We start from the raw sequence: 25,245 nt of genomic DNA on the forward strand, positions 1-25,245 counted from the left end.
AGGATACAGAAGGTTGAGAATCCCTGCTCTAGAGCACCGACTGGTTTGAAGAGGACATATCCGAGCTGCACCTGAAGGCAGCACCCCCGGTTGAGTTAGTCAGTGAGCAGCAGAGAGTCGCAGCCAGTCAGTGTGGCAGCTGGGAATGTTTCAACCAACACCAGGACCGCTATTTTCAGGACTGGGAACCGTAGCGGGGCTGTACAGAAAGAAGACTCTCTACCCTCTCCTTTAGCCAGCACACTGGCGTGATTTGAAGTCCTAAAAACGGTGCAACTTGCGGTGTTTTCTGTCTTGTTGCCGGGCACCGCATCAGTTTTTTGGTGGTGTCTCCTCACTGCGGAGCTGCATGCTAGAGAGAGGAGGAGAAACCAGCCGGAGCATCGTGTTTATATCCTCCTCTGCTGCTCTGCTAACACCTCACCTCCTGCCTGGTTGAGCACCACTCGTTTTGTCAGTATTATCTGGTGAAACGCTCGGTTAAATGTGTCTGTTTCACCGCTACCAGACGCCTCACATCAACGACGATGGAGTGACGAGAGGTCGAGCGACTCCACAACCTGCCCAGAGCTCCTGCATGTAAACACATACTAATAAATGATAGAAGATACCATGACCCTTCTGTCTCTGCTAGGTCGGATCATGCGTTATTTCCTGCTCAGACCGGAGACCTTGTTCTTGCTGTGCATCAGCCTGGCTCTGTGGAGTTACTTCTTCCACACGGACGAGGTGAAGACCATCGTGAAGTCGAGCCGCGACGCCGTGAAGATGGTGAAGGGGAAAGTGGCGGAGATGATGCAGAATGAGCGCTTCGGAGGGCTGGACGTCCTGGACGCGGAGTTCTCCAAGACCTGGGAGTTCAAGAGCCACAACGTGGCCGTGTACTCCATCCAGGGCCGGAGAGACCACATGGAGGACCGGTTCGAGGTGCTCTCCGACGTCGTCAACAAGAGCCACCCGTCGATATTTGGGATTTTTGATGGGCATGGAGGAGAGGTGAGTGAAAATGAAAGGCAAGGTGTCATCTTTGACTGCATGTCTAAATTACTCTGTCTCTCCATCACATACACCTGTGTTTGTGTGTGTGGGCACCCAGGGGCCCCAAACTGAGCTGTAGGGGGCCCCAAAGTGTCTGGGGTTAAGATGCCTTAACTGATCTCCCAAGTTAGTATTTATTCAGTGTTTTGTATCTATCCTGGCTGGTCTGGTTTACTGTCAAACATGTATGAAATCCACAAGTGAGACAAAGTGTAGCAAAGATAAGATAAGATATACTTTTATTGTCCCTATGGGGACATTTCTCCTGGACTCCGTCCAACTGCAGTTACAAACACTAAATTAAAACAGCATCAACAACAATAATAAACAATTCCACATCAGACAGGGAAACAGTTTCACAGAAACAGACGTTTCAACACATACACAGTCCACCTACATAATGGCACATACTATCACACATTGTCACACACACCATGGCAGGTATTGCACCCAGGTAGTGCACTGCACCGTCTACCGTCTTGCCCATATTGCACTGACAATAGTCCAATATTACACAGATGCAACATATTGCACTGTCCCAATTTAACATATTGCATTGTCCCTATTTAACATATTGCACTGTCTAACCATATTGCACTGTCCTTATGGTATCTTTATGTTTATCTTTATTTATTCAAAGCCAAAAATTGTCATTGAAAATGGCATTTTTTTTTTAGATTAACGTGTGCTTTATTTGGACAGCATCTAACAATTCATCAAGGTGTCATCTTTGACTGTATGTGTGCCTCCAGTCTACATTACTCTGTCTTCGCCAACACATACACGTGTGTGTGTGTGTGTGTGTGTGTGTGTGGGCACCCAGGGGCCCCAAACTGAGCTGTAGGGGTCCCACAAAGTGTCTGGGTTAAGTTTCAAGATTCAAGATCCAAGATTCAAGATTCAAGATTCAAGATTCAAGCCCTTTATTGTCATTGTGTAGTACAACGAAATTAGATTGTGACAATCGCATAGGTGCTAATGAAGAGATAATACAATAAAAAAAGAGATAGAGCAATATAAAAGATAATACAATATAACATTTTAAAATACAATATGTATATTAATGAGATGACAGTTTTGCCAGATTATTGCCCAAAGTGTCCGTCAGATAATTATATAGTTATTGCACAGCATCATATAATTATTGCACATATCCGTAACAGTGGATTTACAGTATTTACACTGCAAAAGTGACACAAAAGTGACCAACGTGTTATTGCACATTTACATTGCACGTGTTCAACTCAGACAGAGGAGACGTCAGAGTTCAAGATTCAAGATTCAAGATTCAAGCCCTTTGTTGTCATTGTGTAGTACAACGAAATTAGATTGTGACAATTCCACAGGTGCTAAGGAAAAGATAAAACAATAAAAAAAGATAGTGCAATATAAATATAAAAGATAATACAATATAAAATATAAAAATACAATATGTATATTGATGAGATGACAGTTTTGCCAGATTATTGCACAAAGTGTCTGTCAGATAATTATATAGTTATTGCACAGCATCATATAATTATTACACAGAGTGATCAGCATGTTATTGCACATATCCGTAACAGTAGATTTACAGTATTTACATTGCAAAAGTGACCAACGTGTTATTGCAGGTTTTCAACTCAGACAGAGGAGACGTCAGAGTTCAGGAGGTTTATGGCAGTTGGGATAAGATGCCTTAACTGATCTCCCAAGTGTGTATTTATTCAGTGTTTTGTATCTTATCCTGGCTGGTCCGGTTTACTGTCAAACATGTATGAAATCCACAAGTGAGACAAAGTGTATAGCAAGCCAAAATTGTCATTGAAAATGGCATTTTTGTGTAACGTGTGCTTATTTGGACAACATCTAACAATTCATCTAATTTTTTTTAGACAATTAAATTAATAAATAGCTTCATCAAATGTTGAAAATGATATCAAATACCCATCAGAGGTGATTAGCCTATTCTTTTGACCAGCTACTGTGGTGGAATTTCTGATACACAAGTTAACAGAAGGTTTATTGAAGCTTGATCAAGGAGCAATTGTCAGGTCTCCACCATTGAGGTGCTCTCTGCATGAAGACCTCACAACTCTGCCCTTCCTCCCTGGTGTTCAGTATTTTACCCTTATCATGTTTTGACTTACTCGGTTCCTCTGGCATCTCTGACCCTGGTTTCCCCAGCGACTGGCTCTATGGTTCCTCCTACAGACACAGCTGTACAGATAACGGCGGCTCCCCTAGACAGGAATCCAACCCAATAATGTCAATAGAGAGACACTGAGAAACACTCTGACCTCCAAACCAAGGAGAGAGGAATTAATAGAAAATTCCATCACAGCTACAATTTACAAGCACAAACACTGAAATAATAAAGGTCTTTATTTTGGCACAAAGACCCTCTCAGGCCTCGATAAGAGCCGAGCTGGAGCCTTGCCGTCTCTGAGCAGCTGTCAATCATTCGCAAACTCTGATCAAACGGTTAAACTAGGCAGCTCTGATCAAATATGAATCAATATTCTGTTACAGTAATGCCTATTTCTCGTCTCAAATGTTTTCAGAAACATCTTGTAGTGTACTGTTTAGCTGTAAAATGAGAAAATTTGTGACCCGGCAGACATGTGGAGATCAGTTGAGGAAATGCCAAGCACCGCCCACCAGCCGGAGCACGCTTTCTCCTGTGATTGGCCAAAGTCTCCCATCACGGACAACATTTTCTAAAGCCTGAAAACAGAGCCACGAGGAGGTGCAGAAGTCTAGTTTTCTCTCAGAACACTTGAATTACAATATGCTGAAAGGTTATTATGGATTATTTGCCCAATGATGCCAAAAACATTCTGCCCACTGCCGCTTTAAGTTGATATTGTGTGTTAATGGTGCGTATTCCCATACATGTTTTCAATCGAGGCCCAGGATCCCATAATTCCTTGCTACAGCCCTGAACACACATTCGCCCACACTTAATCTGTTCTCTTCCAAAAGGCAAGGCAACTGCATCTTGTCTATTTACAGCTTAAAATCATGCTAAAAATATCCATCTCTCATGTTTTTTTGGCCAAAACAACATTTTTAGGATGCAGACATGGTCTAACATGATTATAGCTGGAAGGAGGAGGAGGATGAACTCAAACCGGTGTGCTTCAGCGGGCTGTATAGGCTACAGCTAACTGAACTCAATACTATGAGCAAAGCATAACTGAAGTGGGTCATTATTAGATGACTGATTTGCTGGTCACTGTCCACCCTCAGTCGATACTCGTTTGCAGCTAAAAGAATCTCCTTTCTTTCTGCATCCATGGTGCTATATCTAATGTTGTTTTTCGACATGAACGTGCCAGTGTGTTCAGGGGCAGTAAGGGAACAGCTTTGCAAAGCACAAGACCCGTAAAAAGAATAGTTGTCAGTGAAAGGGACAAAGAGCATTTGAGATGACGCCACGGTTTGACGGGAACACGAAAACACTGATTTATCATGAAGTCATGGCATGCTTGAACCCTGGCATTGTGTCTTAAACCATGACCTCATCTGACACAGTATTGATGCGACAGAGCTACATAGAAAAAAAGCCACAAACTCGTAAGTGGCAGGGTACGCCATTTTCCTCCGTCTTTCTCCTCTCTTCTCTATACTTCAGCTTGTACATTAAAAAATGACACGTTTTTTTGATCAACCAGTTGTGGTTTGCTGAGGAGCTCCATGCTGTTTCGGGGCCTGACAGTGACTGTCTTTTCAGTTTGACTACTGTGGTCTGATTAAGGCAGAACGATAACATGCTAAAAAAAGCCAGCCAAAGGCACGGAGGACAGCAGCTCTTTTAGGGGAAATTAAATTTTAGGCCGCGCTGCTGACTGCTGCAGCTTTTGACCAAAAGTGGTCATTGAATTGTTTTTCCCCTGCGGCCTTTTTTGCTCGTGCTTCTTCCCTATGTGGAGTTCCTCTTTGGAGACCAGTGACCCAACCTGTGTGCTGTGCTACAGCTATACCACACATATGGTTAAGAGACTAGAAGAAATAAATAATGAACAGGAGATATATGTTTGTATATGTGACAGAAAAATGAGAAAATGAGTGGGAGAGCATCTATGGTGAGAGTAAGAGCAAGAAGAGAGGCTTCAGATTTGGCCATGTAGGCGAGAAGCTGTTTTATCGCTGCATGTCCATGGGCAACAATTTGGTCTGTTTTTATTCCCACGCCCTCTTTTGAAGTGTGTGAAACGGTTGCCAGACAGCAGCCTTCAGAAGCAACTTCCTCTCTTAAGCGAATCTAGATTTTTTTTTTGTTAGCCAGAGGGCATTGAATGGAGCAGAGGGATGCTGTGTGGCCCAAGGCAACACCAGGAATACTGGCTGCCTCAGCTGGCTAATTAGCGAAGTGTCAACCGCTTCCATTTCCCTCCACGCAAACACTCCGCTCATCCAAAGCTCATACACAGTCATTAAAGAAATGTCGGACTTGTGTCAACATCTATCCAGCATCCAAGAGTTTGCATCAACAGCAACAGGTTTTTGGACACTGTTACAAAGCCTGTAACGGACGGAAATGTCATTTTCACTGCATGTGCCAACTAATTAGAGCAGAGATTCAACATGAGCATCAAGGGAGGAAGTAGTGGATTCAAATGCAATTAGGTCTGCAACTAGATTATTTTTTATTATCGATTAATCTGCTGGTTATTTTCTCGATTAATCAATTTGTTGTTTTGTATATATAATGTTGGAAATGGTGAAAAATGCCTGTCACACTTTCCTAAATCTCAATATGACATCTTCAGCTTGTCGCAAAGGAGGCTAATTAATGCTCCAAACTTACACTAAATGACATGGCCATTTTCAAAGGTGTCCCATGACCTCTGACCTCAAGATATGTGAATGAAAAATGGGGTTCTATGGGTACCCACGAGTCTCCTCTTTACAGACATGCCCACTTTATGATAATCACATGCCGTTTGGGGCAAGTCACAGTCAAGCCAGCACACTGACACACTGACACAAGCTGTTGTTGCCTGTTGGGCTTATGCAAGCTACATCCTTTTATTGTGGTTTGAGAAAGCAATCGCCCTCTTCCTTGTAACACCATCATGCAGAGTTATTGTAAATGCAAGTAGCAGGCTGTAAATGGAGCTTTTGAAAAGCGAGGAATCACCTGACGTAATCACTGTATCATTAGCACTGACTGGCAAAGCAATCAAACTCCATGAAAATGATGTAGTTGATGGCTATTTTGCACTATGGGATGCAAAAATCACACTCAATGCATCTTTAATGATACCTACCTTAGGGTAGGTGCAGTTTTAGATACAGTTTTAGACGTTATGGGAAATGCGCTTATTTTCTTTCTTGCCAAGAAATAGATGAGAAGATCAATATCTCATGTCTGTGCATCAATTATGGAGCTGGAGCTACGTGTACGGATTAAACAAACAAGATGTAACAATTAGTAGGTGTATTTTTTTTCACTTTTGACAGATACAGGATAGCTATATCCCCCTGCTTCCAGTCGTTATGCTAAAATAAGCTAATCTCCACCTGGCTCTAGCTGCGTTCAGCATGCAAACATGAGAGTGGTATCGATCTCCTCGTCTCTCTCTTCAATAAACGCAAATACATGTATCTCCTAAAACGTCAAACAGTGTCGATCTGCATTTGCAACACGGTCGGGGGTTGATTCGAATCCTGTGATTCCAGGATGTTGGAGGATTGAAAGTTAAAGAAGCCAGTCACTTTATTACCAGATAAATCACCAGTCGGTGCTAAAATAACATGTGGAAATCTCAATTTGTTTCTTTCTCTATCTCTCCGCACCACACACCCACCAGCACACACCAACGCAAATTCAATTTTCAAGTGTTAAAAATCAGCGTTTAATGTGAACACATCCGACGGCGGTCTCAGTCACATTAGATGATGGCTGCGGGAGGGGATTTGTCTGTTAAATAGAGATTGATTTTTTTAGCTGACACATGGGAATAAACCTGCATGAAAGTGATAACCCCTTGGCTCTTCCATCCATATAACAGCAACATGCGCCATTTTTTTCCCTCACTGGCTTGTAGAGAGTCAGCCGTACTCTGCTCCTCCCTGCCTCACTGTCAGGTTGTGGCTTCAGGCGCTGCAAAATTACCTTAACTGTTACTGTAGAGCACAGAGAAGACATTCACTACAAGGCTGTTTAACTTTAGTGCGGGGGCTGCCTCTCTCTGTCTGTTTGGACATCTTTTTTTTTGCTTTTGTTCTGCTGATTTCATGTAGTTTCGATCTGTGGTGTTTGTTTGTGAGTGGGTTGTGATAGATATATAGTCTCCAACTGTGTAGGAGGCAATGGGAGAGCGCAGAGTAAAGAAGTAGAAAAAAAACCAACACAGGGACGATGACCATTTTGAGAGGGATCCTCTCTGTCTTTATTCAGCTCTTAGCTTGTCCTTCGTTCACCTTTTGCTTCATATTCAGGCTGAATGGCCATTTCATTTTCAACTTCATTATTCATTTCTTGAATTGCAAAGTAGACGGGACATTTGAGAGCAATTGAAGCAGTGGTGCGGCACAGTTTCACCTTCTCTACCGCTTCACAATGAAGGACATGTTATAGTCAGAAAGGCTAGTGTTTGAATTTGAGATATTTGATTGTGTTTATATGTGTGTTTACTCCAGGAGCATGGGGCGGGTTACGTAGTTTTAGATAGTAAGCAGCTTGAATTCCTTCAGAGTTCGCTCTCACTAGAGAGATGAAAGAACGAGCCGGCATGTGACTAATTGCACTGTTGGCATTACAGGATTAGAGAGAGAGCAAACGAAGAGAGGGAGTGTGTGAAGACCAAGGACAGCAGTCTGTGTGTGTGTGTGTGAGTGCATGAATATTTATGTGTGTGTGTGTGTTGCAAGCTTGCACAGGAAGGTGCACTGCTTCTCCTTCATGGACGCTGAGGACTCACACGGAGATGAGAGGGGCAGTTTTGGTGTTATCTGGTCTTCCAGGGAGAGACGACTTCACTGTGAGAGACTGAAATGCCAAAGGCCTATCGGGACCAGGCACCTGCTTCACGCTATTTCACATCACGTCGTCAATCGGTGCCCTCAGCAAGTTAATAAAATAGACTTAAACCTGCAGTAGGCAGAATATTTTTGGCATCATTTGGGCAAAAATTCCATAATAACCTTTCAGCATATTGTGATTTCCAGTGCTCTGAGAGAAAACTAGAAACCACGTACTCCTTTTAAAATAAACTAAATAAATGAAATGAGGCTAAAATATTACAATATTTTAATATTGTCAATGGATGACGTTACTACTTATATGTGAAAGGGTTTACCCGTAGTGATTTACGGAGCTTTATAGCCAGCACCAAACAGCAGACAGACACAATTAGCTCGTAGTTGGTGAACATAGTGGAGCATTTAGCAGCTAAAAAGCTAGATATTTCCCTCAGGAGTTGGTGGAGACCAAAACGAAGCTAAAAGGAGAGTGAATATTTGACTTACATTCATCAGGTGGTCACAAGCATGACTCCAAATGGATGCTAATGTTGCCTCATATCTTAGTACTATAACTTAAAAGTTGATAATATGTCGTGCTCTGTGTTCACAACTTGTTTCTGCTGCCCCCAAGTGGCCGATAAATAAGTCATTGCCGGTTTAAGGACATAAAATCCCTCTGCTGCTGACGTGGTTTCGCCGGCCAGCTCATTCCCTTCTATAAACCATGACATGACTATGACTGGCAGATTTGCTCTGCAGGATGGTACAGTGAGTAGTACCACCAGGCTCAGGCTGAAGCATCAGCAGCAGGGCTTCAGTCACACACTGAAGTGTCCTTGAGTGACTTGACTGGACTGATTTCCTGGCAGCTCCAGCAGTTTACTCTGCACTTTGGACTGTAAAGGGCAAAAAAAAGAGAGGGATTAATCTAATGAGGATCAGCAAACTTGCTCATTATCTCTGCCAGGAGATGAGGTATTCGGTTGTGTGTGTGTGCATCTCTGTCTGTCTGTCCACGGCTAATCTTGCGTACTACAGGACGTATCAGCCTAATATTTTTTGTACTCATTTATGACTATGCTCAAATATCTCTCGTGGTTGCAGTGATTCACACTTTTTGAAAATATATTTTATTGACTGTTTTATCCGGCCAGTATGGGCTGCAAGTGACCAACAACTGTTTCAGTGTGGTCCCTTTTTTCCGCTACGGATTACAAATTGTTCCTATCTTGATATCCATGTCTAGATAAGACAATTGCATGTATGTATGTATGTATAAACTATCGCTGAGCAAATGACAAACTGAACCGAGCGCCGACTACAGCCGAGCGCCGACTACAACCGAGCGCGTCTGCTCATGTCTGTAGGAGGAGAGTTGGTAGGATATAGTCCTGCGGTGTGTTTGGCTAACTGCTAACGGAACTAAACACACAGCAGGTTTTTGTTCAGAGGAAGCAGTCAACGTGAAGCGCTCCACAGAACTGAACTGAAGTTTAGCGGTGAAAAACTCATCTGCTTGCGGTCTAGACGGGGGGGAGTTAGGCAATTGTGGTTTGTATATATTCAATCAAACATTACAGCAGTGGTCGTTGCAAACACATCTGGTGAAGATCTGCACTCTACTGAGTGCACTTTTCAAGTTATCTTTCTGTGCCCCCTTCTGTCACTTGTGGCGAAAGCTGACGCTCAACATTTCATCCCTTCATTGATGTCAACCGAAGCAGAAAGCGGAAAGCACACGGGAAGTCATGTTCTGCTAGGAAAACACTAGTGCAGCACAGCAGAGAAGAGACCACAGAGCTTGAGGACTCTGCTGAAAAGCCTTCTGACCTTTTGGTAATTTGTCCCCCGGTGGTGAGGTTGGTTTTCCTTGTAGCGAGAGGACTGTCTGGGAGCGACTGAGGAGTGGAGTCACGGAGTAAAACACGCCAAATAAATAGAAGAACGGGGCTGTTGCCTGTCAAGCAACCTAAATGTTTAGCCCTGGAGTTAACATCTGTAATCTCCTCTTTTCCGCTGTCGTCGTTTTCCATAAAATAAATGTCATTCAGAAATCCACTCATTTTAATAATATTTTGCCTCTGTGTGTCTTAGTATGTATAAACCTCCTCTCTTAAGAGCATTTAGGTGGTTAAAAAGAACATGCAATTCTGATTTTGATAGGTGCTTGTGTCTGTGTGACAGGATTGTGTGTGTGTGTGTTTGCCAACAGCATGTAGCGCCAGATAAGAGTGCCTTCTTCAGCCTCAGCATGCCGTCCCTTCCCTGCTGGCAGCGACTGCTCAATAATTTAACACCGTCTCTGTCAAACACTTCTGCTAAAAAATCCCCTGACTAAATATACACACACCTCCAAGCAGACAGAAGCCGCAAGGTCATTGTTCACGCACGTCGTATATCACTGTATATGTTGAGTTGTCTTGTGTGGAAAAGTTGCTTGCGAAGTTCATGTTGTTTAGCTCCTCTTTGTCCCCCTCCGCTTCACCTCCATCTCCCAGTGGGGCTAGTTTGAGCTGACATGGCGCTGAAAGGTGGGTTCGGTAATGGAGCTGTTGTGTTTGGTTGCCAAATCCCCCCCTCTTGTCGCCCCACATCACTCCGTTTTCTCTTTTCACCTATTTTTCCCCCTCCTCGCTCCATCTCCTCCTCTCTTTCAGGGGGTTGGCAGTGAATGAATGGGCCACAAAAAACGCCATCTCCAAGGCCATGTCAACCTGCTGTCCCCCCCCATTATAGCATCTCCCCAGACCCCACTGTGTCCACTTTCCTCGGCTGCTTGGCACGCTCAGTCGCAACCACCCCATGTGATGCGTGCCTTATTTAGATGCCAAGCGGGCTGATTGTGTTGGAAGTGTGGGTTTAAAATCCAATTCTAGATGTTGCAAAGCTACAAGTCTGGCTCTGAATGCATAATGCTCGCCTACAGCAGTGCTATATTTGTCCAAAGCAGCGCTATTAGATTGCACAGTCTTATGTGTGTCTTTGGTCTGTAGCTGATTAGCGGGCTCTAAATCAAATCACATGTCTGGAATTGACTGGGCTAATCTACACTGTGTTTTGAAAGGGGGGCATTCTTCACGTAGAAGGCACTTATGTAAAATGCTGAAATGAAAGAATGCATGTTTTTTTCTCTTTTGAGTATCGTCTACAATTTGAGTCTTGACTATAGGAGTCTGCGTGCCAGCGCCAGCTCCACAATTGTTTGTTTGTCTGTGTGTGATTGAGAAAATAGATGAGTCAGTTGGAGTTTGCCTGCTCGCTGTCTTGGCAGTGAAGGGCGGCGGGAGAAGAATGTTGGCTGAGAGAAGGTAGCGAGTCGCAGCTGTTGAGCGTTAGCGACATTGGTGTGATTGTGTGTGCGCGAAGAGACTAGGCTGTGATTTTTGGTAACGCTCACAGTTGTGGCTCTTCCTCTCTTCTCAATGGCCAGATGGGCCTGTGGGTAGGGCAGGTGCATCCTGGTAAACGGAAACAGGCCTCCTGGTTGTGTTTGTCTGTCACTTTCTCTCATCACTATCCATGTCCACAAGTTGGACATACCCCATTTTAAAATCTGGTGATGATTCCACTTCTTCCACATCTTGGTTTATACGTTAAAACGTTTGCATTCTGGAGCGGGTCTGCCGCACACATGTGCCGCAACACCCTTCCAGACATCGATCCATCCAGACAGGAGGAATGCAGCCGATATGAGCGTTTGATATTTGCACATGGTTTCTATTCACTGTGAGCTACAAACCTTCAAATACACTCTGCGGTGAACCAACCCTGAGCCAGGTTGTCTTTAATTTACACTGTAACGAAGGCTCACGGGAGAAGAGAGGATCGGACTCCGCAGCATGTCATTAATTTGTGCTTGTGATTAAAATTGGAAGGAAGAGGGATCTTATTAGCACACAGGTGTGTGTCTCTGTGTGTGTGTGTGTGTGTGTGTGTGTGTGTGTGTTCTTAGGCAGAGTGTGTGGGATTGTTTGTATACCAGGGTCTTGCTGGATCTCTGCCATGTACCGTTGATTATGGCCCTTTGAGATTTATGACCCTTAGAGTTTTTTTCATCCTGTTGTTTTCCTCGGCGGTTCCCCTCTTTTTTTCAGGGCACTTATTGAGAAGGGTGGTGTCGGGGCAATCTAACATTGGTAAGGCTCTCTGGTGAACCATCTGCTGTGTATGGGTTAGATGAAGTTGTTGGTGCTAAGTAGAAAACAGATGAGGAATGAAAAAGCCAAAAACAGGAAAGAGGGATAAAGAAGCAGATTGGGAGTAATTTGCAAACAGATTGCAGACGAAGCCCACATGTTCATCAGGGTAACTGCAGTAAATAAACGTAATCTTCCGATGGGATTTGAAAAATTGATTCCAATCTGGATTTGTCCGACCTTTTGTTTGTAATCCCAATCCAAGTCAACAGTGGCTAAAGGCCACAACTAGCAAGCTGGGTGTAAACCCCACAGTTAGCCTGTTACTGACTGGGACGTGGCTATCTACTGGCAGCCAGAGCTTAATGTTTGAGGCCACCGGAGGTATCGTTGGCCTCATTCAGAAAATCTGAATTGGGTTGTTCACATGCTCTGACCCCAGTGATGTAACTGCTCTCACACACATTTGTCCTGTTAACACCTTAGTTTTTTCATCGGCGTTAGGCATTTTTCTGGTATGAAAAATGTTAGTACAGTAATCTAGTTTAAAAGTACCGCTGTATTGTATCTCAATTCATACCAGTAGTTAATGCTAACATGGAATTAAATACATATATGGCTGACAAGATGAATCACAGCACATATGTTTAAACCTTTTACTGTAGAACATGTACATATTCTTAACCCAGTAACATTCATTACAGTGACGAGTAAAACAAAGGAAAACATATTGGCCATTTTAAAATGAAAATTACTATTTTTAACAATATAACATGCATTATTTCAAAACCATTTTTTTTTTCTAGTAGTAGAGCACTTATGTGTGTTGCGATGAAGTAAATCAAACAGCATTGTATCTTGATACTAGGGCTGCAGATAAGGATCATTTTCATCATTGATTAATCTGCCAATTATTTTCTTGACGTCCATCCAAGGTGACGTCTTCAAACTGCTTATTTAATTTGACCCCAAAATATTTAATTTACAATCATTTAACCCCATAACCATTCCTACCCCTTTTTTTAGAGGGGTAGGGTGGGTGACATGGGAAGTTTAGGGGTAGATAACAGGTCAACAGTAGATGTCACATAGAAATGGTGTACATCATCTGAAAGCTGGGAACCTGGAGATTTTGAGATTTTGCTCAGCACTGTGTGTCAAGTTGTTCTAGTCATTAATAAGAAATAAAAATGATTATAAATTGTAAAAGTGTATAAGATCGTAGAACATAATGATATAAGTTTGTGACGGTCATTCCCATGCTCACTTATTTTTGGGTTGATACCATTTGTTACAAAGAATTGGTGCTAAATTTAACCATTTTTTTACCTTTCGTGAATTGATAAAAAAATTAGCAATAATCCATCCAAAACACCACATTAAGACACCCACCCCTTGAGGAACACCATAGAAAAAGCCATGCTGTGATTTGGTATCAAATCATCACACTCTTGACATTTGAAGATTTCTGCAAGAATTGCATTTTTAGATGGCAAGCACATCTGTGAGGACAAGTCTCGCTACTATGATGACTAACATCATCACACATGAATACAATTGGGCTCAATGGATCCACAAGAGTCTCAGCTTTACAGTTATACCCAATTTATGCAATTCCAAGACTGTTTAGGGACCCCAGTATGCAGAGATATTCAAAAACACCATTTTCAGAATAGGCAAAATAACACCTTTATACTGCATTCAAAAAACTGCATGTTTTTTGCTCCAAACTGCATGTGCTTATCATAAAGTGGGCATGTCTGTAAAGGGGAGACTCGTGGGTACCCATAGAACCCATTTTCATTCACATACCTTGAGGTCAGAGGTCAAGGGACCTCTTTGAAAATCCACATGCCAGTTTTTCCTTGCCAAAATTTAGCGTAACTTCGTAGCGTTATTTAGCGTTCTTTAGCGAAAACTCAGCCCGCAACAACCTCTGAAAGACAGAATAGCATCCGGGCCCGCCGGTGGACCATCGGAGTGTTAAGGGGTTATAAAATGGAGAAAAGCATCAGAGATTTGGAAAATACATTAATCTACTCATCGTTTCAAGCCTTTCCCATATAGCCATGGCAGGTTTATTGCGCTAAAGATGGTTATTGAAATAATGTGTTGATGTGATAACTTCAGACTGCCAGAGACATTTGTGCACTATCCATTAGGACAACAGATATACAGTATAAATCAGATCCAGTGTGTTGCTAAATGGGTCTCAGTTAAAGGAGCTTTGCAGTATGTGTGTGTGTGTGTGTGTGTGTGTGTGTGCTGAGGGTCACAGGCTGGTGATGGCTCGGAGTGGATGGGAAGTTTAGAGGCAGATAAGCGGGGTCGGTAATTGATTAGTGTGGCGCAGAGGAAGCTTACGGTGATGTGAGCTAATGCTAACAGCTCAAGGCTCTTAGGATCCCCGCTCTCTTCCTGAGAGCGTCTCTAAGCCGAGGCTAAAAGGAGTAGAAGAGACAGCGGGGCAGATTAGATTTACACTAATCCCACTGGGGAGATTGGGACTATACGTTCTCTCCGTGGATTCACTTTCTTTTTTTCCACCATCCCTCTCCCACTTGTCTGTATTCATTTATTTCCCCGATTTATTCCCTTCCTGTTAGATTTATCAATATTTTTAGACCCCCCTCCCCCTCTCCGTCTAGCATCCATGCCTTTACACATCCAGTACCTGCATGTGTTTGTTATACTGAGAGTGAGAAGTCTGTATGTTGCCCTCTTCCTGAGTTGATTTAATGAGCTTATCCAGCAGCAGCAGAGCTGGCAGCTATACTTACAGCTGCTCAGAGGAGGAGAGATGCTTCATTGAGGGTGAGAGGAGAGGAAAACGTTTGTGTGGATGGATAAGTGCCTTCGGTTGGGTCAGGAGAGGGGAAGAAAGAGGGGGGGGGGAAGGGGGAGATGCTGAGAGGGGAGGAGAGGAGAGGGATTGACAAAGCAGAAATAAAAATGCTACAGGCTTACAGAAAATGAAGATAGTGGAAGATGGAGCTTAAAGCTGCTGTTTGGAGGTGGAGAAAAGGCAGGGAAGAAGTTATTTCCTGCTGAGGAGATGGGGATAAAAGCATGGATGCTGAGAGGCAACGCCTTGCCTATAGACTTCAGCTCATATTAGACAGAAAGTTTGTGTAGACTCAGAGGCTTATAAAGTCCTGGTGGAGCAAAGAGTCGACAGATAAAGGCTGAACATACTGTAACCGTACAAAACGTGGTGAGTTAGACTGTGTAGGAAGCACCAGTGGATGTTTTTTTCATCTTGACTAAAGGCCACGGCACCATGGGGCAGTTCCTCCCCCGAGAAAAGCATGACATACTTTTCCACCTCTTTCTTCTGTTTTTCATCTTCTCTCTCACACACTTGCTCTCTCAGTCTCCGTTGACCTTTTCCCTACAGTAACTGTCTGTTTTCTCTCCCTCTCATCTCCTCCCCTCCTACCTCTTCATCCACTCCCCTTCCTTCCGCCTCACCTACTTATCTCTCCTCTCCTTCCTCTCCTTCTGATCCCCCCCTCTGATCTCTTTCGTCCTCAGAAATCAAAATCTGTCATTCACCCGTAGTGTGTCCGGGTCAGTATTGTGAAGGGAGTGCAATTGGAGATATGTGAGGATCAGTGAAGGACACACACACACACACACATCTGAATGGACTATTGAACACAGATTTTTATGTTTTACTTACTGTTCCTGGTGTGGTAAAATGTTAATAGTAAGCCTACTGTCTGTATATCAGATGTTTCCCTCTTGCCAAAGGTGTCTGGATTTGGCTCTCGTGCCTTTTATACAATAAGAAGTCTTTTCTGCTTTCCCCATTCCTCCTCTTCATGTCTTCTCTGACCTTTTGCTCTATTACCTTATATATCTCTCTCCACCTCGCTATATCCATTTCCCCCCTTCTCCTTTTCTACCTCTGTCTCCCCCCACCACCCCGCTCCTCACCCCTACCCGCAGAGTCACCTTATCTCTCTGCAGTCTGTCTGACTTATTTATCACTGCTCTGAAATATTAAAGAGCCGGCTGCCTCCAGTCCTGAAGGGAGTCCACGACTTTTACTTACAACACATGCAAACACACGCACACACACGCGCGCGCGCACACACGCACGCACGCACGCACGCACGCACGCACGCACGCACGCACGCACGCACGCACGCACGCACGCACGCACGCACGCACGCACGCACGCACGCACACACACACACACACACACACACACACAACCTAAATCATAATGTCTTCTGAAGATGGCTCACGCTCTGCAGCACTACACCGTGCACAAACTGCTCGTCATCGCCTGGATCTTACAGACTGAACACAGAGTCCTGACAGAGTCTGCTCCTTCGGGACCCTGTAGATTCATGTATACTGTCAGACTGTTGACATGCCAGTTTCATGACACCAGTTAACATTAGTCTGTGGTGCAAAACAAGACAAGAGGAGGAGTCCTGATTAGAGCCGAGCAAGTAGTCGATTAATCAGTTAGACGATATATCAGGAAATTAATTGGCAGCTATTTTGGTTATTGTTTCAATAATTCTTCAAATAAAAATGCCATAACTTCTCTGGGTCTAGCTTTTCCAGTCTGAGGATGTGTTGTTTTTCCTCTGTTAGCCCCGAGCAACACTGGATGCATGAGCGGCACATGACGGCTACCTCGCTGAACTGCTGCGTCTCTACATAGAGTTTGCCTTTCATAATGGCCTTTTCATTTCATTATGACTTTTATGTCATTTATATATATTTTAGACAGAAAAGGGTGAAGAAGTGTGTGCTCATTTGTAAATAATAATAATAATCCATGATTAAAATCCGGTACTCTTATTTGTTTATGGAGCCGTGCAGGTCACTGCATTTTCCACAACATTGTCCTGCAAATATTTCAGAATAAAAGCCTTGTGTTAACAAGTGAAGGAATTCTGTCCACAGAAAAAAAAATAAAACTTTGTATTTTGAAACGGCAACAGGAAGTGTTGAGTTAAAAATAAATATTTACTTTTTGTCTGTGACATATTCTACAGATATGGACATCGAAACTGTAGTAATGTTGCTGGTATGATGTCAATATACTATCAAAAGATTATCTTCACTGTCTATTTTTGCTGTGAACCGCGCGCGGCACACCGGGAAAAAATAGGTGAGACCTTAAATCTCTAGAAGAGATGGAGCTGACGTGCAGCCGTGCCACACCTGAGCCACGCTGAGCCGCGCTGCTCATGCAGGCAGTGTGGCTGCTCTAACATAACATAGGTGCCAAAATAAAAAGCAAGAGGTTCCGTGACCCACATGTGCTGCTCACATGTCCTGCCTGGCCCGGTCGTTATATATCATTGTAAATATGTAAATATCTTTGTGCTTTAGACAGTTGATTGGACAAAACAAGACACTTGAAGACGTCACCTTGGACTATGGGAAACTCTGACAGACATGTTTTACTATTTTCTGACATTTTATAGCCCAAAGGAATAATCAATCGAGAAAATAATCAGCAGCATCGATTATGAAAAGAATTGTTAGTTGCAGCACAGCAGTTCCTCTAATAGCTGCTCGAAGGTGGTTCCATGAAAGCTCAAGACTTTATTGATGATTGGTGATTGTGAGAAAAATCTTCAGCTTTCCACAGTCAATATTTCATTCCACAAGAAGTTGGGGCCTCAATAGCTAATGTCACCTGCTGTTGCAGGTCTAAGTGTTGATTTTAAAATATTATAGTATTGGTAAGATATAATAGTCTTGAAAGAAACTCTACTTTAGTACTGTCAAATTAAAGGTGCAGTGTGTAGGATCTGGCGGTATCTAGCGGTGAGGTGAGAAGATTGCAACCAACTGAAGCCTCTCCCGTGTGCCAAGTGTGTAGGAGAGCTACGGTGGCCGACGCGAAAACGCGAATGGCCCTCCCTAGAGTCATCTGGAGGAGAGTCAGCGCGTAGTGTGTACATGGGAAGTGAATGGTGAAGCAAGAGAGAGAGAGTGGCGGCGACAGGAGCGAGTAACATTATCGACTCTGGCCCAAGCAGGAAAAGTTAAGAGTTTGGTTTGTCCATTCTGAGCTACTGTAGCAACATGGTGGTGCAACATGGCGGACTCCGTTGAGAGAGGACCTTCTCCCTATTTAGATATAAACGGCTCATTCTAAGGTAACGAAAACACAACGATTGTTATTATCGTTAGAAAACTTATTAATATTATATTCCATTTCTGCCAATATGTCCCCCTAATTGTTACACACTGTTTCTTTAAGTCAAGCCAGTTGCATTTCTACAGCCCCAAATCACAAATTATCTTCAGCGTGATTAACAACCTGTACAGCATACAACAACGTCTATCCCTAGACGCTCGGTTCAGATGAGGGAAAAACTCTCCTTTCAGTTAGGAAAAAAAAGGACAACATCAAGCACCTCTAAAAGTTGGGAGCCCTGCGTGCCAGAGGTGAATTTATAAACGGAAGAATGGAAAAAAAATAGTTGCTGCAAAGGCTGAGGTATCCTTCTTCTATTCTTAGCAGACAGTCCCTTGGGGGGCAGTGGTGTCTAAGGCTGGAAATAGTGAGCAGGCCAAAGTGGAGTGGGTCTGCTCCATGATGGTGCTGCACCTGCTGTGGAAACTGGGCTGCTTCGGAGACCCGTGGCCCGACGCCTGCTGGCTCGGCTGCCGCGCCCGCAGCCCTCCCTCACCACACGGGCAGGACAACAAATGTGCAAGCTGTCAAGCGCTTGCAAAACCAAAAGTGAACAAAAATGATTAGAAGCATTTTTAATCCAAAATTATTCCCTACGTGGGCAAGCTCATTCGGCATATAAGCGTCGATTCAATTCATTAGCTGGACCATACTGAAAGCAGAGTTGTTGGACGCGTTCTACGTGAAGCTTATTGAACGTGGCCAGCCCAAATGCCCACGGTTTAGTTCTGAGCTGTAATGGGCAGCGTTTGGGGTTGTTTTGGAAAGTGGGCACTGGGTTTGGTCTTTGGCTACACATCCTGTCCTCATTATGTTGTATGGGAACTTGGCTGTGCCGAAGATTTGAACCATCATGGAGCAGCATGTGTCATCTTCACCGCCTCGTCGTCTGTCATTATACTGTTTACCGCAGTAAGTTTAAGGTATAAATAAAGGAAGCGGGTCACAATGAGAATTTTGTTGTGCTGCTTCCGGACCGTAACTGATTTGGGTTCAGTCGGTGCCTTGTTTTCTTTTGCAGATTGAAGACTAGTGTTAGAAGACAGATCAGATTTTTTTTTTTTTCCCAGAGACATCCGTTACTCAGCTAGTGTGAGAAGGGACAAGCCTGTCACACAGACTGATATTATGCAGGATCTACCTCTGTCGCTGTTCTTGTATCTGGCATGACTCACATGCTGAAAGTAGCTTCTTCTTTTCTAGTTTACTCATATCTCCCAGTCCTATTCTACTGTTCTTCCCGTATTCACAGCATCATCATGCAATGCCTTGTCCCCATACCGCTCAACAATCCACCTCGGTATCTAGAGTCCATTGAATCTAATCAATGTTCTGATTGATGGAGGTCCCACAAAGTGATGCATACACACGCACAAAAGCTTTTATTTCCGTCAGCGAGCTTTATGAGAGCAGCAGCAGCAGCGGTGGATGGAGTAGATGAGTATTGATTTTTATGAATGTCTGTATATGTTTATCAGCTAGTGCAGTTTGGTTTTTGCATTGATTGCCGCCTGTTTTTTCTTCTCTCTGATGAATGGGAATGCAGAGTGGGGGAGATGCCAGGAGGCCAGTGTTTGGACTAGTGAAGGATTTTCAGCATTGCATATCGCTGAAACCTCAAGAGGACACAGTTTAGGAATAGGATTGATGTTGGATAACCTTGTGAGGAACTCTGTGTGTGTGTGTGTGTATACCTGCTAGGGGTGTAAGAAAATATCGATACACATGAGTATCGCGATATTAGGTGTTGTGATCCTGTATCGATTCTCCAAAACACTATAGATTTTTATTTAACCTCTTAAAAATCTGCCGGCCCGGCCACTATTCTGTCCTTCGAAGGTTGTAGCGGGCTCAGTTTTAAAGCTAGATTGAAGGTACTGGCATCATATTAAACTAGAAAATCTAATAAATCCATTGGTACCAACTATGTCATGCTCACTTATCACGATGGAGCTAATTAACGCTGCAAAGTTAGGCAAACGTTTGGCAAAGAGAAACTGGCATGGCCATTTTCAAAGGGGTCTTTTGACCTCTGACCTCAAGATATGTGAATAAAAATGGGTTACCCACGAGTTTCCCCTTTACAGACATGCCCACTTTATGCTACTCCCATGCAGTTTGGGCCAAAAACCAAGCAGTTTTTGCATGCAGCTCAAATGTGTTATTTTGTCTATTTTAAAATGGTGTTTTCCTGGTGTGTTCTTTATACTTTGACCGTTTTCCTAAAATTAGATTTAAAAAATCGCAATATATTGCCTTGCTTATAGTATCGCAATATATTGAATCATTAACTCTGTATCATGATAGGTATCATATCGCCAGATTCTTGCGAATACACAGCCCTAATACCTGCACATTGATGAACGCCTTAGTGAAGCACTTTTTTTGGCTTTCTTCAGCTGTGCTTCTTTTCCCATGTCACTAATCAGGCCGAGAGAAGAGGCAGGCATTTTGTAATTAACGTGATAAATGCAACATCTGTCTCCAGGGTGATAGCGAGAGAAAGGGGTTGAGGTTAAGAAAAAGGAGGAGGATATAGATGGAAACACCAGAATAAGCAAATGAGCGAGAGAGAGAGATGCTGAGATGTGGAGTGTGAAGGTGTAGTTGTGAGCTGGTACAGGAGGTAACGTAAAGGTGCGAGAGGGAGGTAGTAATCCGGATGACACCAGCAGAGTGCGGCGCTATTAAAATGAAAAGCCATCAATTTATTCACACATGCATCTCCTGCAACACAAATCAGCAGAAATCCAGGCGTCGCACTGTTCCTTATTTATGGGTGCCCCAATTATGGGCCTGCCGCCTGCTGCTGCTCAACAACACGCTGTATGTGTATATGGAAATTAGGTGCATATGCGTGTGAAATATGGAATAGTTACTTTGCACCATATGCCCTCTGTTGGGTTATTTCTCATGTGTGCAACGTTGTTTAATTGAAAGAGTTGTTGTGCCAAAGAAGCCAGCTGTATGGAGATGAGAGCGATCATGAATGGATGGACACAGGAAGGGATGAATGGAGTCCAGGAAGCTGTCGACTCAGGATGGTGGAAGCGGCACTTGGCAGAGTGCGCTGCAATGTGCCTTGTGGCGGCAAGAGTCTTTTCAGAATGTCAACGACTGCGACGACGCAATCTGCATTTCAATAATCATCAGGTGTCTGTATTGACAACGCCGATATTATATTTAGAGCTGAAGTGATAAGTCGATGAATCAATTAGTCGACATACAGAAAATTACTTTGTTACTTTTTTGATAAGCAATTAATCATTTCCCCTGGTAAGAGCTTCAGAAGTGTGAGGATTTGATGTTTTTGTTGGGTTAAACTTTGGGTTTCGGACTGTATTTACTGAGATTTTATAACAGAATAATAGAAGAATAAGAGAGGAATTTTAAAAGTCTTGCCAAGGGATACATGTTTAATTTTTTTTTTAATCTGATAACGTGACCATTTTTAAGGGTACATTGTGTAGGATTTGATGGCATCTAGTGGTGTGGTTGCAGATTACAACCAACTGAATACCCCTCCGCTCACTCCTCCCTTACCAAGACTGCAGTAACGTGAGCTGTCAATTGTAAAACAGTGGTAACACCATTCCCCACGCTCAGAGGTCATCCTTACCATAATAACACTACTATAGGGGCAACGGAAGTCGTTTTTGCACTCTGCTGCTCACGTTACCGCAGTTTCACAAGTGTGTCGGAGAACTACGGTGGCCTTCAGGTAACATAAAAATGTGATAGGCTCTCTCTAGAGCCAGTGTTTGGTTTGTCCGTTCTGGGCTACTGTAGCAATATGGCGGACTCCGTGAAGAGGACCTGCTCCCTATGTAAATGAGAAGGGCTCAAAGCTAACGAAAACACAATGATTCTTAGGTTCAGGTGATTATATACACTAATGAAAACATTATATTCCATTTCTGCCAATAGATCCCCTGAAATGTTACACACTGTTCCTTAAACTTCTTAATTGATGTTGAAAACCTCTTAAACTGGGCGGAAGCTGTACAGATTGAGCCTGATTTTAAGGCCTAAGTGGTCAGTCTTGACTAATTTTAGAATGGAGATGAATTTCCACTAGATCAGCAGTCGTTTGACATCCAGTTTGAGGGGGGCTGGCGATGCCTGATTAATTGCTCGAGCGATCAACAATCTGGCTGCTGGATCAGATGGATTTCTTGCATGTCCAAAATTTTGGTCGGCTGTCTTGCAGTTTGAGCAGTTCCACAATCCAATTTCCCACACGACTGCTATAAAAAGATCTGTCTTATACCATGGTGAGCTTATTGGAGTGGTATTTTACATGTTGTGGCTGTGACTCACTGTGCTGTGATATAAATACAAGATTCAAGGTTCTTTATTTGTCATTTGTCAATTCCAGTAAAACAGTCATTGGCAATGAAAAACTTTGGTCACAGGTTCCTTCAACAATGCTCATAAAATATGTATATATAAAAGGGGAAATCACATAAGTAAAAGCAAAATGATAATCTAAGACGTAAAGGCGTAAAGTACAACTGATCTTCAAGGCAAATCAGACAGACCATATTGTCCACATCTTTTCAGCTATCTGCAGGTCAATATTGAAGACACGGCAATCTTGTTTGAATAAAACCTTTTACGAAATGGACAATGGATTTGGTGCTTCAGAAAGGATGATTCAAATGCGAAGTTAGTTAAAGAAACACACAGCATTAATGAAGTAATGGTGTCTGCCCAGCTTTATGCCACAGTTGTATGTTGTATTCAGTTTGATATCAGATGCCTACTCAGATTGGTAGAAGGCGTTCACCTCTGGCAGGATGAAGTACTAGAGGGGAAAGGGGGAGCTGGAGGAACAGTAGGCCAGTGTGTGTTTACTTCAATATGTAAACAGCTCCAGCCTTCCTTCCTTCCTATCTAGCTGTTTCTCTCTGGCCCACAGTGAAGGCGTTGTGGTGTGATAAAACGCACAAGCACAGCAGAGGTGGTAATCTGTAAACAGAAAACTTGGTTTGCTTTCCTCTCAAACAAACTACAGCTTTGGTATTAACGCTGGAAATTCTCTTATCTCACATTCGCTCCTTTTAATCTCTAAATCTTTGTGTTTCCTCCGTCCTCTGTAGATGCAACTGGCAGTGCGAGCTTTGTACTCCATCTCTATTTAATTCACTTTCATTTTCTTCCCATACTTTCATTGCCTTTTCTGTCTTTGATAAGAGCAGAGGATGTATCAAGAGAGGAGTCGGAGGAGGTGAGAGAAAGGTAGAGTTTTAAGTTCAGATCCTGCTCAATGAAGGCCGCATGCATGATCGCACCCTTCAATCAAAGCTGAAGAAAGTGAGCCTGAAAAAGAACAAGGACAAGGTTTCGCTGAGACCGAGTGATGTGGTATTGCCGCGTTGATGTGCATTGTTGAAGTGGAGAGAAATGTAAAATGATATTTCAGATCAGAGGAGCTGTACGGGAGAGAGAGAGAGAGAGACGAAAGCCCGAGAGCAATGAGCCGTGAGGACGTAGGAGAGGAAGTTGGTGAGCGGGAGATGACGAATGCACAATGACAAGAGGCCTCTCCACCACCGGTACCTTAATAGCTTCCCACCCACAAACGGTGAGGGAGATTCGTACTCCCACTCCAATGAATTTGAAAACGTCAGTGTCATCAATTAGAAGTCCAATAATGGTGAGCCTTTGTGGAGAAACATAGCTTCTGAATTATTTACTGATTCCTTGATCAGATTGGATTCCAGCTAATCTAGTCTTTAATGGCTGAGGAAGGGCATCTGAGGACTGGCACTCCGTGTTTGTGTGTGTGAGTGTGTGTGTGTGTGTGTGTTCCCAGCCTCCTACGTGAAGCTGCTCAAACATTAAAAAAAAGCTTTCAGACAGATGTGATTAATCTACCAGGAGATCCGCTGCACCAATTAATCAACCAGGAAATGATTGATAAGCGGCTTCAATCAGAGCAGGAGAGAGACCAAGATGCAGCACTTCAGACATCCATTTTCTGTGTGTGTGTGTGTGTGTGTGCATGGAGTGACAGACACTGACACGGTCCATTAGCTTACGGTAAAAGACCCTGCTGTGGCAGCTCTCAACAGCTGAGTGTTGACATACTGTACGTGCATGTGGAAGGTTAGCATTGTTTAGGAACGCATCACCGTAGTGTGAGAGACGTGCGAGTGCACATGTGTGTGACAGTAGAGAAGGGGGGGCTGGTGAAGCTTGCCACTCTCGACTATGAATATTCATGCAGTTGATATATCGGTGTCTGCCAGAGAAACGCAGGCTCCAGATCGCAAGGAATACAAATAAGAACACTTGCCAAGTGTGCGCGTATATGTGTGTGATCTGTGTGTGGGCGCAAAGGGAGATTATAGGCCCCGGAGTGCATGAGCAATTGGGAGGGTGGAAGATTGAGATAGGTGTGTGTGTGTTTGTGTGTCAGAGAGAGAAAGAGAGGCGTAGCTGACATTTACTTAGCTCTTCTCCTCTAGGCTTTTTGTGCCCCACATTCAAAAGAGAAAAAGAGAGGAACACTCGCTCTTGTTTTTTTTTTAAACTTTTCCCTGCCGTCTTCACAACTCCTCCTCCGTCACTATATTATTATATTACATCCCACTGTTTGTTCGGAGCGTATGGATAAAATAAGCTCCATGTGTGACAGCACAGTGAAATAAGAAATGAGAGAGACATGTGAAACACCACTGGTAGGAACTTAAAGAAAAAGCAGCCACATTAAGTAAGCGCTAGATGTCAACCAGCTGTTCAGTCAGTCGACTAGACATTGGACTGATAATTGGGACATTATTATAGTGTCATAAATAAAGATAATTTTATTTAAAGGATACATTTGCGTTTTGTTAAAGTTTGTCTTTGTGATGTCTTAAAATAATACTCACAATGATAGAATTATTGGTCACAGTAATCGTTCTCTCTGTCTGGCTGTGAAAAGCTCCCGAATGG

The 25,245-nt window shown here is 43.3% G+C and overlaps 1 protein-coding gene across 1 annotated transcript in view; it reads left to right on the top strand.

Moving 5' to 3' along the window:
- Positions 1-87: 87 nt before the first annotated feature.
- ppm1lb (protein phosphatase, Mg2+/Mn2+ dependent, 1Lb) overlaps positions 88-25,245 on the top strand; it is a 59,237-nt gene continuing 34,079 nt past the window's right edge. The window contains exon 1 of the mRNA XM_074642233.1: positions 88-996. Coding sequence (XP_074498334.1) covers positions 598-996 — 399 coding nt within the window. The 5' untranslated portion in view covers positions 88-597. The remainder of the gene's footprint in view (positions 997-25,245) is intronic.

Source organism: Sebastes fasciatus, chromosome 7 (assembly GCF_043250625.1).
Source record: "Sebastes fasciatus isolate fSebFas1 chromosome 7, fSebFas1.pri, whole genome shotgun sequence".
Lineage (NCBI taxonomy): Eukaryota > Metazoa > Chordata > Actinopteri > Perciformes > Sebastidae > Sebastes > Sebastes fasciatus.